Consider the following 13902-nt stretch of genomic DNA (forward strand, 5'->3'; position numbering starts at 1 on the left):
ACTTTCACAACGCAGGAATGCCAAGAGTCAGGAAAGAATGGAACAATGAAAACAACCCTAGCACAACTTATCCAGCTGTTAAAACAGTGGGGTTCTAGTCAACAGGGAGTCAGGGAGACATTGAGTAATGTCTGAGGACGGTCCAGGGAGGATCTAGTGCAGGCTGGGAGAGAGCAAAGAGAATATATGTGTGTGTAACTTTGTGTACTGACAGAGATGTGTTCATATATTCAAGCATGGTAAATCACTCCTGCTTCACTAGCTTTTCTTGAATGTGACTCAGTGCTTCCAGAACAGAGTAGGTGGACACACTGGCCTTCTGCTGGAAATCAGAGAGGCTTCAGATTTTCTGACATCAAAAGGCTTGGCTTCATTTAGTCCTGCTAAAAAAATATTGCCTCTATTGTTAAACTTCTAAAATCTGTTAAAAACAATGAAGTTTAAAACAAATGTATGGAAGTTAATGAGATTTTTCAAAACCCTAATGTATTCAATAAAGCAGAACTGTAATCCACCGTGAATTTTATATTAAATACTTGCTCTAATAACTTCCCGTTGATATATACATGTATTGGAGGTGGGATTTTAGCGCATTAATTTTGATTAAATTATTAGAGAAAAGCACTTAATCGCGGAACGTTTGTTCAGAATTTCCTGATTCATTGGTACCACACTGCACACTGTAGACTTGCGCTAAAAACTTAGCACTTCGGTCCTACATTTAGCAGTTTTTCATACCCCTATAGCATCTATCAACACGTCTAGCGGCAGTTTTTGGTGTTATTGAAGACTGCTGGCAAATAATGTGAAAGCACATATCATTTACTCTTCTCAGCTAAAAGCAGAAGCTGCTATGAAAACTCCTCCCCATCCAGAAGAACATTAGAAGCTTGGGCTGTGTCTCAATCAGCGCACTAACACTACTTCGCACACTATTTTTCAGTGTGTAGTGCGTTTACACTGACTTTTGTGCAAAAAACTCAGTGCACTGAAAGTACCCGGATGCTGCCTTAAACCCGCCCATAAATGCAGTGTGGAACGATGGACACTTCGCGCACTAAATCAACACCATTTTGCTGACGTAGCGGAAGAGGATGGACTTTTCATAAGTTTACCAGGTAAATAATGGCGGAGTTTAACGCCGGTTCAGGCGAGGATTCATTTGTATAAATGTAAGTATTAAATTATTCCGTTATGATTGTGATGTATACTGCAGCCTGCTAATATATCCCTGACGACAGTTATGGATCTGACCATTTGTCAGGCTCAGTAGTTAGCACACTGTTAGCTGTTTTTATCCGCTGTAGTGGACATATACAGGTTATATGTGTTATAAATGATGATTGTTATAGGTTCTGTATGTTCATTCATCCTTGTTGAACGTCCAGATGAAATATTGTGGTTTTTATAACGTAAACTATTAATACCGATATAGCGCCAGTTTTTAGAGAGCGGTCCGTTACTATGGTTACCACTGATGCCATAAATCTGCATCGTATCGTCAGATCTGTACTGCTGAGACTGAATGAGAAAATATAGATATAACATAAACATAGTAGTGAATTTAGTTGGTTTGATTATTAGAATGCAAAGTGTGAGGTGTGTAACTTTCTTTTACATGGCTCCACCTCATCTGTCCTGGATTGAAAATCGATCGATTGTGTGTGTGTGTGTGTGTGTGTGTTAGTTTAGTTTAAGTTGCAGTTGGTGTCATGTAATATTTACTGAATGTTTAGTGTGTTTTCTTTATGGTAATAAATTAATCATTACAAATATTTAATTATATTTGAAAAATGTAAAGAGAAGTTCATTGTACATCTTCATCATATAGAGACACACAATTTGTTTCCCTTTCGCCAAATTATTTATTGTTTAGCTATAAATGCAATCATGATCTGGGGAGTAACACATCATTGCCATCTTCTGCCTCTCATCAGCCTCACTGACGGTTCCTGGAGATGCTGCTGGTTCTCCTGCTGGTTGTTCCCCAGCTGCCCTCCTGACATCTTCATCATCATCATCTGGCTCCAGAAGGTCGCGTTGCTCATGCAGATGTTGTGGAAGACGGTGGACGTACTTCACCTCCTTCCAGAGCCTTTAGGAAGACGGACCTCCACCTGGTCTTTAGGATCCTGAAAGACGGACCTCCACCTGGTCTTTAGGATCCTGAAAGATGGACCTCCACCTGGTCTCTAGGATCCTGAAAGACCTCTCCACACACCTGGCTTCTGACAGGCAGCAGTTGAAGCGAGCTTGCAGGTGGATTCAGACAGGCTTCCTGAGGAGCGTCGTGAGGAAGATGGACTGCTACAAGCAGGGGGAGATTCAATAAAGGATTCAATAAAATGCTTCAATAACAACTTTGCTGCATCCCTGTGTCTGAGCATCTTCTTTACAGCATTACATTCCCTACATTATCATTTATAATCCGTTTCCTGTTGCCAAATGTGCACAGCATCAGAGTAAATACCAGTTAAAACAGATGTGTTTAATATAAAGGACATTTTTTTACACTGAAAATATCTTTGCATATTTAAAAGCTGTTTTATTAGTGTTTTGATTTGCACTTTATTATACTAATAAGCATGTGGGAGACATGCAGAGACACATGACAGACTGATGTTGCTTTGTACTGTTAACAACTGAGATAGATCACTCTAGTGTAGGCCATAATTTATGATGATATGATACATAAAGTTATGTTTGCTGGATTTGTTCATTTATTTTTTACAAATTCCTAAAAACAATTAAGTGGGACGAACTGTCTCTGAAACGATAAGCCAATAATGAATCGAGGCTGGCAATAGCCACGCACTCTGGGCACGTATGCAGGCGGGTCATACACGTTACAAGTAAATTAATATACGTACCAACTCATGTTCAGCCAATCAGAAGAGGATCATTCGTCACCTTTAATGCGATGGAGTTTCATGAGAGAAGCAAATTCATTCTCGTAATTTAGTGCTTTGTTTTACTTTTCGCGGCAGAATAATTGTGGTCAAATGCGAGTTCGTCACTACCGGTTAGTGCACTATGTCTAGTGTTCCATTTGGGACAGCACTAACCCACCGTAGTGCGCACTACAGAGAAAAGTGCGTAGTGTGCACTATGCACTGCATTCCAGTGCACTAACGAATTGAGACACAGCCTTGGTCTTCACACAGCATCCAGCTTTAAGCTGCAGTCAGAGAGATCACCTCTGCTCCATGACCAGACTAAAGACACAACATAATCTGTCTTACTGCCACATACTGACGTATATTCACACAAATTGCAGGCAAAAACATAAATAAGGTAGTAGTACTGCAACATGATTAGAACTGTTTAGTAAAATACTTCAAATGACATTTTAATGTAAAGTTTAGGTGTTAGCCAGGGATATTTTGTATGTTTTTATTGCGTTTTGAATAGAAATGAAATCAATTATATTTTTCCAGACATTGATAGAGCCGGAGTTTACAAATTTAATATCTGTCCATATTATTTGATTTAGTCTTCCACCAGGATGAAAAAAAGAATATTGCTTATCGGGGCAAATACTCTGATTAATGAAGATTAATTATTTGCAAGCCATGCAAATAATAAGATTATTTTCTAATCAAGTCCCATCATTAATATATGGTGTTAGCGACCTTTTAGTGTCTGAGTTTAACCATTTTTTCCCATGAAATATTTATTTTCATCATTTTTCAACTGTAAGTAAGAAAGTGAATATCTATCAGAAAGCTGCTGGAAGATGATGTGCTTGAAGACTTATCAGTTTTTCCATCCTTCAAATCTCTGAGCCAGCTAGTATGATAGAAAAATATCCATTAGTAATGTTAAACAAATGCTCATGTCTCCAGTCTGAGACAGAAGGCAGAAATTATCAGTGAAAATCCCTCTCTGTAGGTACAGCAGAGCTTTTACTTTAAATATTTTATCAGAATGCAAAGTGGCCAGTGTAACGCTGGCATAGTTATGTGTAACTGCACCTCAGCAAAGGTATGAGACACACAACCTGACAGTTGTAAATGTTTACAGAAAAGAATATGATACTTGATCACTTTGAGTTTTTAATTTTTCATGTAATTTTAGTGTATTTTACCAGCATTAAGAATGAACCTGTTGCATTTTAATAAGCAATCAAATATGAAAGAGTCTTGACTAAACCTTTGTTACTATCTCAGCGCTTCCTGAAGGCATCACAAGAAATGCACTTTGATGATGTTACTGCTGCATTATACACAGATCCTGTCTCGTTAGTTTGGAAATTTACCTAAAAGAAGAGGGATAAGAATAAAAAAAGAACATTAGGAGGAGTGTCCAGCAATAGTGAAAGCTTTATCTGAGGTGATATGTAACAGACGGCTAATTTTAACAAGATATTTGTAAGTTCAAACAGTTGCAGTTCATCCTTAGTCTGCGAAGTGAGAGTTTTGATCATAATGAAGACGTGATGATAGCACAGGAAGACAAAACAGTGAGCAGAACCTGGTATAATAAATCCAGGAGCAGTATCGAATCAGCATATTATATTCAGCTAAATGTTTTACTTCTTCAGCAGCATTCTTGTGAGATGTCCTGTGTCAATGTTGTCAAATGCGTTGCTGCAAAGCCACGGTCCTTTTTCACCTTGTGGCGATGATGGGCCATTCCTAACGAGCTGCCTGCCAGCCGTCCGTCAGAGCAGCCGTGGCAGGCAGCCCTCGGGCCTTGCCCTGTTGGCCTCTGAACATACATCAGCCCTGCAACAGCACGCATCGCTAACACCAACACTACCATGCAGTGACAGCTGAATCCATCTCCCACAAGCCCTACCTACACCCTAAACAAATTACTGCCCCACTGAAATTAATGCCAACACACCAATACTAATGAGGAGGCAGTGGGAAGAGAGGATGCGGAAAAGAATAACAAACAGACGAAACAGATGCTACCCATGTAACAGAGGTTCCACAGGTGACAAATGAGATTGGATGAAATGCAGCTGCTACGGATTTAAATGGAAAAAGATGGCAAAAGACGTTCAGATAAGGAGTGCTGTGCCATAATGAAATAAAGAAACAAATCTACAAACAAGAACACACACATCATATAAATCCAGGAAGGAGTAAAAAGCATCTTTTTAATGCCGATGACACTGATAGAGCCGTTTAACAAACTGACCACCAATTTTTTAAAGGTTTATTTTTTTTTTATCTCAAAAACAATGTTAATAACATAAAAATACACATAGCATGTTACATACTGAAATAGAACAATGTGTATCTTTACATTAGTGGAAAAATACATTTAGTGGTGCAATGGAAAAAATGAAATAAATAAGAAGAAAGGCTTCACTTCTGAAATACTGACAGTTTTTCTTTTTTTTTTTTTTTTTTACTTATTTGTTTATTTTTTTATGAAACATTTTCTCGGTTCATTTAAATCAGCAGTAGGAGTTGCTGTAATGGTATGAGGTAACTCTCCTTTGCCTCTTTGGCTTCTTAGCTCAAAACTAAATGTTTGTATCAAAATTTTAATCCATTTTTATCCAGCTATAAAATTGCAGCACCGCAGCTTGATGACATCCGAACTTTCATTGTGACTATGGTATTATTTAAGCGATGTGTTTTAGATTTAAAGATGCATTACGTAACTTTCAGACCTAAAAATTCCACATTCTGGACTTGTTTGACAACACTGACATTCATCATGTGCATTTCTGGAGCAGCTGCTACCCAGCAGTGTTTCGAGGCTGACAAAACCGCATTAAACAACTTTTCCATCTGGGAAGCTGTGTGATGCTGTTACAGAGCTTTGCTTCACACAAAGGAATATAAGAAGAGAACATACCGTATTTTCACGACCATAAGGCACACATAAAAGTCTTAGATTTTCTTCAAAATGTGCGGCGCGCCCTATAGTGCAGTGCGCCCTTTGTGTGCGTGTTGTTGTTGTAATCGGACGTAGTAGAGAACACCATGAGAACATTAAAGGGTGAAGCGTGGGCGTTGATCGCATATAAAAGAACAGGTATGCGCGTTATGCAGAACACCTTTTTCTAACAACCCTTAAAAATGGCAAAAAGACACGCTTATGAAGCACAGTTTAAACTAAAGGCCATCAACTACGCCAAGCAACGTGGGAATCGAGCAGCAGAGAGAGAATTTAAGATTAATGAATCGATGGTTCGCAAGTGGAGGAAGATGGAAAACGAGCTCCGACAGGTAAAGAAGACGCAGCTGAGTTTCCGTGGACATAAGGCAAGGTGGCCCGAGTTGGAGGAAAGACGCTTGGGCTAACGTGTCTGCTGGCACTGTTGTCCGCGCTTTCGCAAAAGCCGGCATCATTTCCGAGGAGCCGCACGGCACGGAAAGTGACTCTGACAGTGAAGAAAGTGAACCTCGCATGTTTACTGGAGATTTAGCGCAGCTGTTCAATTCAGAAACAGAGGATGAGGACTTTGATGGGTTTGACTGATGACGATTACCGGTAAAAAAATGTGAGTACCAAACTCTATTTTTAAATACGCACACTTGTGTGCTTGTTTTATCCGTGTGTTTTACCATCCCCGCGCCTACTGATGATTGATTGATGATTAAAAAAATGTTAGTACTTTGTAATCAATACTTAAATAAAGCACAACCAAACTCGGTTTTGCTCCCGCTCTATTTTTAAAAAGGCATACTTGTATGCTTGTGTGCATTGAGAATGTTAAAGGCGGAAGTGTGGGCGTGGATTGTACCGGTATATAAAACCCGCGCCCTATGGTCAGGTACGCCTTATGTATGTGTTAAATACAGAAAGGTTGCACATAACTGAGACTGCGCCTTTTAGTACGGTGCGCCTTATGGTCGTGAAAATATGGTAATATAAAAGAGAGAAAGGGACAAAACAAGACTCATTGTCAGATTGTCTTTTGCTGGCTGGAGAGCTAACAGGTCAGATGGATGCTGAATTAGCCATCAGAAAATAGCAAAAGTTCAGTTGTGTGTCTTTAAGGCTAAACAAACTTTTGGGAAAAGACCAAACATATCAACATTAGTCTCATCAGATCATAAGACATTTCAACAGTTTGGAAAAGTGGCGAGTAACACTTTGGAAGATCTTTATGAAAAAAAAGACGTGGTCATGTTATCTGGACGCCTATCCAGATGTATGTGGGGAATAAAGGAGATTCTGTTTACATGTGCTCACGAGTTGCTAAAAAGTCCTGCATGCCTTATAAATCACCTTCCTTTTATTTCTCAACCATATTTAAAAACATCTCCTGTAATCTGTGTCACTGTTTATAAATACATCGTAAGCACATGTGGTCTCAACTTTTCCCCAAAAGGTGATCTTTAACAGCACCCATTTAACCTTATAAATATCCTAAAATGTCACTTGATGAATACAGCAGTAACAATTACGCATTTGTTCCACTACAAAGAGCTTAGCTGCTTATATAAAGCGCTATCTCACTTTATTTTATGCTTCCTTGAATATTTTACAAGATTTCATTTTTGCAAGGAGCAGATGTGATTGTTAATCTTACTCCTCACTTTCTATTATCTCATGGAAATCAGTAGCGAAAGCACCGTAATCACCGAAGAGACAAGCAATAGCCCAAACCCCATGTCTACGTTCACATTATATTCCAATGCTTATTATAGCAAGGTACAGGAGGAAAATGTTCAGCAGCTTCATCAGTCAGTATGTGCAGGTTTTGCCCACACACAACGTGGGCTGAAGGAACAATTCAGAGGAGAAGACGAGTGCTTATACTGCATGAGTTCAACCATATAGCACACACTGTCTTTTAGAGTACGAAGCAACTGTGCGATATGTTTATTTTATGTATTTTTTTAAATAAACTCATGAATAGTTATCACATGGAGTAAAACTCTGCAGGTAGCAAAAATAAGAAAATGTGACTGAACTACATTTCTCCTGTGAGAATAAATGATACACAATGCTTTATCTTTCTCCACTAATAATAAAACAAATGTATATGTTTAGAAAAGTTTAAGATTTCTGTTTTTTATTTGTTTGTTTAATGTGAAATTAGAAGAAGATTACTAACAAACTAAGATTTGACCACTTTCTCATTTTCATTTTCAGAAACAGCTTTGGTAAGAAGTAAAAGGGACTCCAGCAGACTCACTTCAACCCCATATATCCCCCCTGCATACCTTTTAATCAAAATTACACTAGACATATTTTAATCCCATTGTTTCTGACAATAAGATTTATGTTGTACCAACATCTTCCTTTTCCTTTGACAGGGAATCTCATGAATCATCGTTATGCCTCATAACTAACTTGTGACTGATCAAAAATGTTACCAGATTTTGTGATTTTCAGCAGCAACTTCAAGTGATTTCATACATTTATTTATGATGTATCAGTATGTTACTGATATTTACTTTAGACTGAGTATACTGTCATACTTTATTACTATGGTCCTTTATCACTCAGACGTTGATGCTGCTGCATTGTTGTTGATGTAAATAAGAGATTTGGACATCAGTTAGACAGAAATTGCAGCTTCTGAACATAAAACAGATTAACTGAGTGATCAAACGGAATGCTCATTATTGATTCACAGTAGTAGAAGGTGCAGCCCACTTCCATGTTAGCTTGTTATATTCTTTTTTTTTTTTTTTTTAAATGTCTTGTCCAGCATTTAAACAAACAGGATAATGGTCTGGATGCTGTGTTCTGCTGAGCAAATTTACTTTACTAAGAGGAACTTTATAGATATAATTATCCCCTTGATATTCTTTATTTTTATTTTAATTTAATTATTTATAACTTGTTATATTCTAATACAACTCAAATTATTCTGTTAAACAGAAATCTTATAGTGCAACCTAAATGTGGATATTGTGGCTAATGTGGAGAGAAAAAAAAGAAGACAAAAAAAGAAGACAAAAAGTAAGAATATAGCCATTGGAGCAGTTTACATTTAGCTCTTCAGTCAAGGATTAAGTCTCAGTTTACCATTTATTTGAAGGATATGCAGAAGCGGCACATAGTGTCTAAACAGTTCATATTCTGAAGGTATAAACGTCACCATCCAGTTCAAGTGAAGAGCCAGGACTTCCACTTCGTCATTGTCGTTTCATCTATGTTTTTAAACACATTTGTCTTAACAAACTAGCAATAAAATTCAAAGGTAAAGCCCGAATTTCTATTTCTATAATACCTTTGAACACATTATTGTCAAAAATAGAAATGTATATTATTAAACACAATAGAGTTTAGCATGTGTTCAATAAGGAACACTAAGTCTATCAGTTATATTTATTAAATTCAACATATTTAGCCAGATGATACATATTTACTCCACTTATGTTTGTATTTGGCACTATAGGAAAGCAAGACTTACCCTTAAAGCTAATAAATATTTTCTTGTTCATGTTGTGTTTAAATACAGGTATGTTTGGAATTCGTGTGATCTGACTCCGTACCATTTGTGAGTATCCATGCACACAAGGTCGCTTGGGGCTCCAAGTCTGCTGAAATATTCATCCTAATATGTTCCTGGACTGCCCATAATGACATAATAAACACATGAAGGCATGAGAGCCATGGGGTGTCTTCCAAAAGGATGTTATGTTTAATAAGATAGCGGCTCTCATTCTATCCATTAAATTTCTGGGAAATACAAAAACAAATCAGATCTTACAACTGCAAAATGACACTTTCCCTTTACTTTCTTTGACCTTAGTGCTTTCATTTTTAATAGGCCTACATTTTTATGATGCAAGTGAAGCTAAAACAGATCGATTGCCTCTGCTTGCTTTGAGCATACTTTTTTGTATTTAATGCTGCATAAACCCCATACTCTCATGTAAGATGTTTTTGGGAAATGGATCTGTGGATGTGTGATATGATATGATATATATATATATATATATATATATATATATATATATATATATATATATATATATATATATATATATATATATATAATACATGATATGATGTCATTTAGAAAACTTAAACATGGCTATAACATATGATTTGCAGCCACAAATATGAAAAAAAAAGCAGTGTGTATATATTTTTTTCGTTTGTGTGTGTGTTTGTATTTGTTGTCTTAATTCCTTCCAAATGGGGCTGACCATACAGTAGAAGTACTTTGAAAGGAAAACCACAGAAAAATCACCATCAATAAATAAGCTAAAAATAAAAGCTTGCATCATAACTAGGTGCATTCTCACATTTGCAGCAGAACAATTACCTTTGTTTAGAGTAGTTTTAGCAACACTTATCAACAACAGGGAATTATAAAAGAGTAAAAAGATGAGCAGCACTTACTGTATTGACAGTTTCTCCCCATGTACTCCCCCGGACAATCACAGGAATAGTTGGCAACCAAGTCAGTGCAAACGCCCCCGTTCTTACATGGGTCTCTTTCACATTCGTTAATATCTAGAGGAGCGAAGAAACAAACAAACAAAGTAAAAAAGAGTGTCTTCACTTATTCGATGCAGGCATGAAGGCAATTAGAAAGACTTCATCCTCATTAAAATGCATTGTAAGGGAGCTTGCATCGAATTTTCTCTGTTATTTGATTCTATGCTCCCATGGAAGCTCTCTCTCGCTCTCTCTCTCTCTCTCTCTCTCTCTCTCTCTCTCTCACACACACACACACACACACTCACAGTGTTTCTTGAAACTAATTGATCAAATGACTCATTGGTACTATTAATGCAGGAATACAGTCACAGTTTTCAAATTTTATAAGGGATTAACTATCTTTATACTTCTAAAGAAATATATATTTTCCTAAATTTGAAAGAAAAATAAAGGACAGCTTACTTTTTAGCTATCTGTGAAGGAAATAGACATGCAAATTTGCATAGAGCAAAACTTAAAAGTGCAAAGACATCAAATAAAACCCGAAGATGAACTTTAAGTCTGATTTGCACCAATAGTATATGGAAGGCTGATGCATGGATCAGCCTTGCATATTAGTCATAACGTCTTTGATTTAGAAGTCTTTGTGTCTTATAGTATATGTTTTAGTAATTCCTTAGTTTTAGTTCCTTAGTTTCTCCAAAACAGTTTGTTTTGGAGAAAACAATGATCCGTTGTCCCAAATTCCTCAGTGTGTTTGCTGTCATAAGCAAGGCTTGCCAGTCAGCAGGGTTCCTCCCATTTAACATTTTAGCAGCATTTTTTCCACATCTAATCATAAGTTTGACTCGTTTACATCTGCGATGTTTTCAAATAGAGATTTCAAATTGCTATGATGCAAAATTGTTGAATCTCTGAAGGTAATTTAGCTGTAAATATGGTGAAAATCCATATTTTTCATTTTATTAAAGAATCACAAAAATAGAAGTACAACAGAGTACTGGTATGAAAAAATAATCTATCACCTCTGGTATGCTATTGCTCCAGAAAGGTGACAGGAACCAACCCATTGTATTCATTCTACATATTAAACCCAAGGGGAAGAGGGAAAAGTGGTACTTTTTTTTTTTTTTAAGCAAATTTAAATAAATTTCCAAACTTAGGTCTAACAAGACCTTTCATCATCTAAAACAGTGATTCTTAATTGGTTTTGGTGTTCTTGTTTAATTCTCGGTTGTGCTTTTTATGTCAAGCATTTTGCTGTCTGCTAAAAAGAAAATATTTAGATTGTTATGGCAGCCTTATGTTTAAAGATTGTTAAAAGTGACTTAACAGTTTTACTAGTACAGCATATGTTATATGCAATGAGTACTGAACCAAGGTCACGTGTTTTATTTTATGACAATATACTGCTAAACTTCAAATTAAATGTTTGTGCATGTGAGCGCTGTTATTCTGAGCAATCAGAGCTTTAAAAGGAATCGTCTTTGCAGAATATAAATTTCAGTTTAACATTTTTTTTTCAATTTGGGTCATGGCAAATTAAGAGGTGATAATCAGTCTAAAAGTGAGACCAGTTCATAACCGCTGCTCTAAACTAAACCCCGAGCTGTATAATCACCTGTGGAATGTTCCAAACAGGTTAAATTCAGGACGATTCCTCAACTTTCCAGCCTTTTATTGGCTTTTTCGAAATGAATTGCAGGCATCATATTCCAAATGAGTGGATATTTGCAAAATGAAAAAACAAACAAACAAAAAAAAACAATAGGGTTTATCAGGTTAAACATTAAATATCTTGTCTTTGGAGGGTATTCATTTCAATATAGGTTAAAATGAATTTGCAAATCCTTGTTTCATTTATGTTTTACACAACGCCCCAGCTTCACTGGAATCCAGCAGTATATTATAGTCATTTAGGCAATGAAGATTTATCTCAAAATCAATCTATTGTTTTGTTTGTTTGTTTTTCTTTTTCTAAAAATGTCTTACAGTCAAGGTCTTTGCACATAATTGTCATGGAGTTTCTATGGCTACAAGCAGTAACAGCTTTACTCTGCATGAGAAAAGAGTATGAAAATAAATAAATAAAAGACTAATGAGGCTGAAATACAGTCGAGTAAGATGGTCATCCCTTCCAGGTCTGCCTCTGTTGGCGATATCTTTCTTTTAAAAGGCTGTTTTTTTATCCTCTCCACTGTTGCCTTGTGCATATTCAGGGCAGGGAATTGATTCAAAGTGAAGATTTTATTTTGGTAATTTAGTTTTCATTCACTTCTTTTTTCGTTTTTTTTTTTTTTTTTTAACTCTACAACTTTTTATGATTTAGCTTTATAAGAACAGTTAAAATAAATTTGTTTAATGGGCACTGATTATCATGAATAAGACTGGAATATTCCAGAAGTGGACTGTATCTATTTAGTGCATTAGAATGAGTGTTTGTGATTTTGTGCAATATAAACCCCAACAGCACAGAAATAAACATGCTAAATCATTTGTAATTCTCCTCAAAATGAGAAACTTGCAGAAAAACTGCATTTTGCTAAAAAGATCTCTGAAACAAAGTAAACTGTGCAACTATTCAAGTGTTATTTAATTGTATTTATATTTATATAGCAAGCGGTGCAGCCCAGTGAATAACTGTCAAATCATCCAGCGTATACTTTGCCTTTCACTTAGTGGCAGCTGGTATAAGCTCCAGCCACACTGCCACCCTTAATTGGAGAAAACTAGTAAAGAACATAGATGGATGGATGGATTGGTGGATGGATGGATGGGTGCTGCCAGCACCCATCAAAACACTGTGTGGTAGCCGTATAGGGCCAGAATCCAGACAGATAATACCAGTGTTGGAAAGAGTGAAAATTACACTGAAATAGAAACTCTGAACTTAAAACAGAAGCATTGGTACTAAAAGACAAAACAAACACCCAGAAAGCCATCAGTCCCTGCTGTTGATTGGTTTCACCTGATCTTATTGCCGCCATTGAACTGAAGAATAGAACTTTTATGCAGCTGCAGCATCCTTGTAGACAGCCATTGGCTGAGGAGAGGGACGCCAACATCACCGTACGCACAGTATACGCAGGTCTAAGACTGAATCATTTAAGGGAAACTGTCAGTTTAAAAATATACTGTTAGAAAAACATCCATCTATTCATCCATCCATTTTCTACTGCCTATCTAAAGTGTGGTCACAGAGACAAAGAGTTCAGGAGGGAGACGTAGACATCCCTTTCACTGGGGATACTCTTCAACTCCTTCTGGGGGATTCTGAGGCCAGAGAAGTCCTGCAATACTTCCAGCAGGTCCCGCATCCAGTCTGGAATGTCTTCACTGCTGGATGTACCCAGAAAGCCTCCAAGGATAGGAAAATACGAATCCTGACCTACCTCAGCTACCTCCTTTAGATACAGAAGAATCTCTCTCTTTAGTTAGAAGCCTTCCTTTCCATTTCAGGCTTACTTTTTAATGCCAAATTGTATTTTCAGCACCAGAATCAGTTGTCTGGCCTCAAGCTTAAGATAAAATTGACAAGCAAAGACTGGGTATTTATCTTTTATCTACATTTCTGGGAAAAGCTGC

At 36.9% G+C, this 13902-nt stretch overlaps 1 protein-coding gene across 2 annotated transcripts in view; it reads right to left on the bottom strand.

Moving 5' to 3' along the window:
• The window catches only part of LOC306763971 (EGF-like repeat and discoidin I-like domain-containing protein 3), a 115556-nt gene that overhangs the window by 47697 nt on the left and 53957 nt on the right, over nt 1–13902 (bottom strand). For both annotated transcript variants that reach the window (XM_079250947.1, XM_079250948.1), the window contains exon 4: nt 10276–10389. In XM_079250947.1, coding sequence (XP_079107073.1) covers nt 10276–10389 — 114 coding nt within the window. The remainder of the gene's footprint in view (nt 1–10275; nt 10390–13902) is intronic.

Source organism: Telmatherina bonti, assembly GCF_933228915.1.
Source record: "Telmatherina bonti genome assembly, chromosome: 13".
Taxonomy (NCBI): Eukaryota; Metazoa; Chordata; class Actinopteri; order Atheriniformes; family Telmatherinidae; genus Telmatherina; species Telmatherina bonti.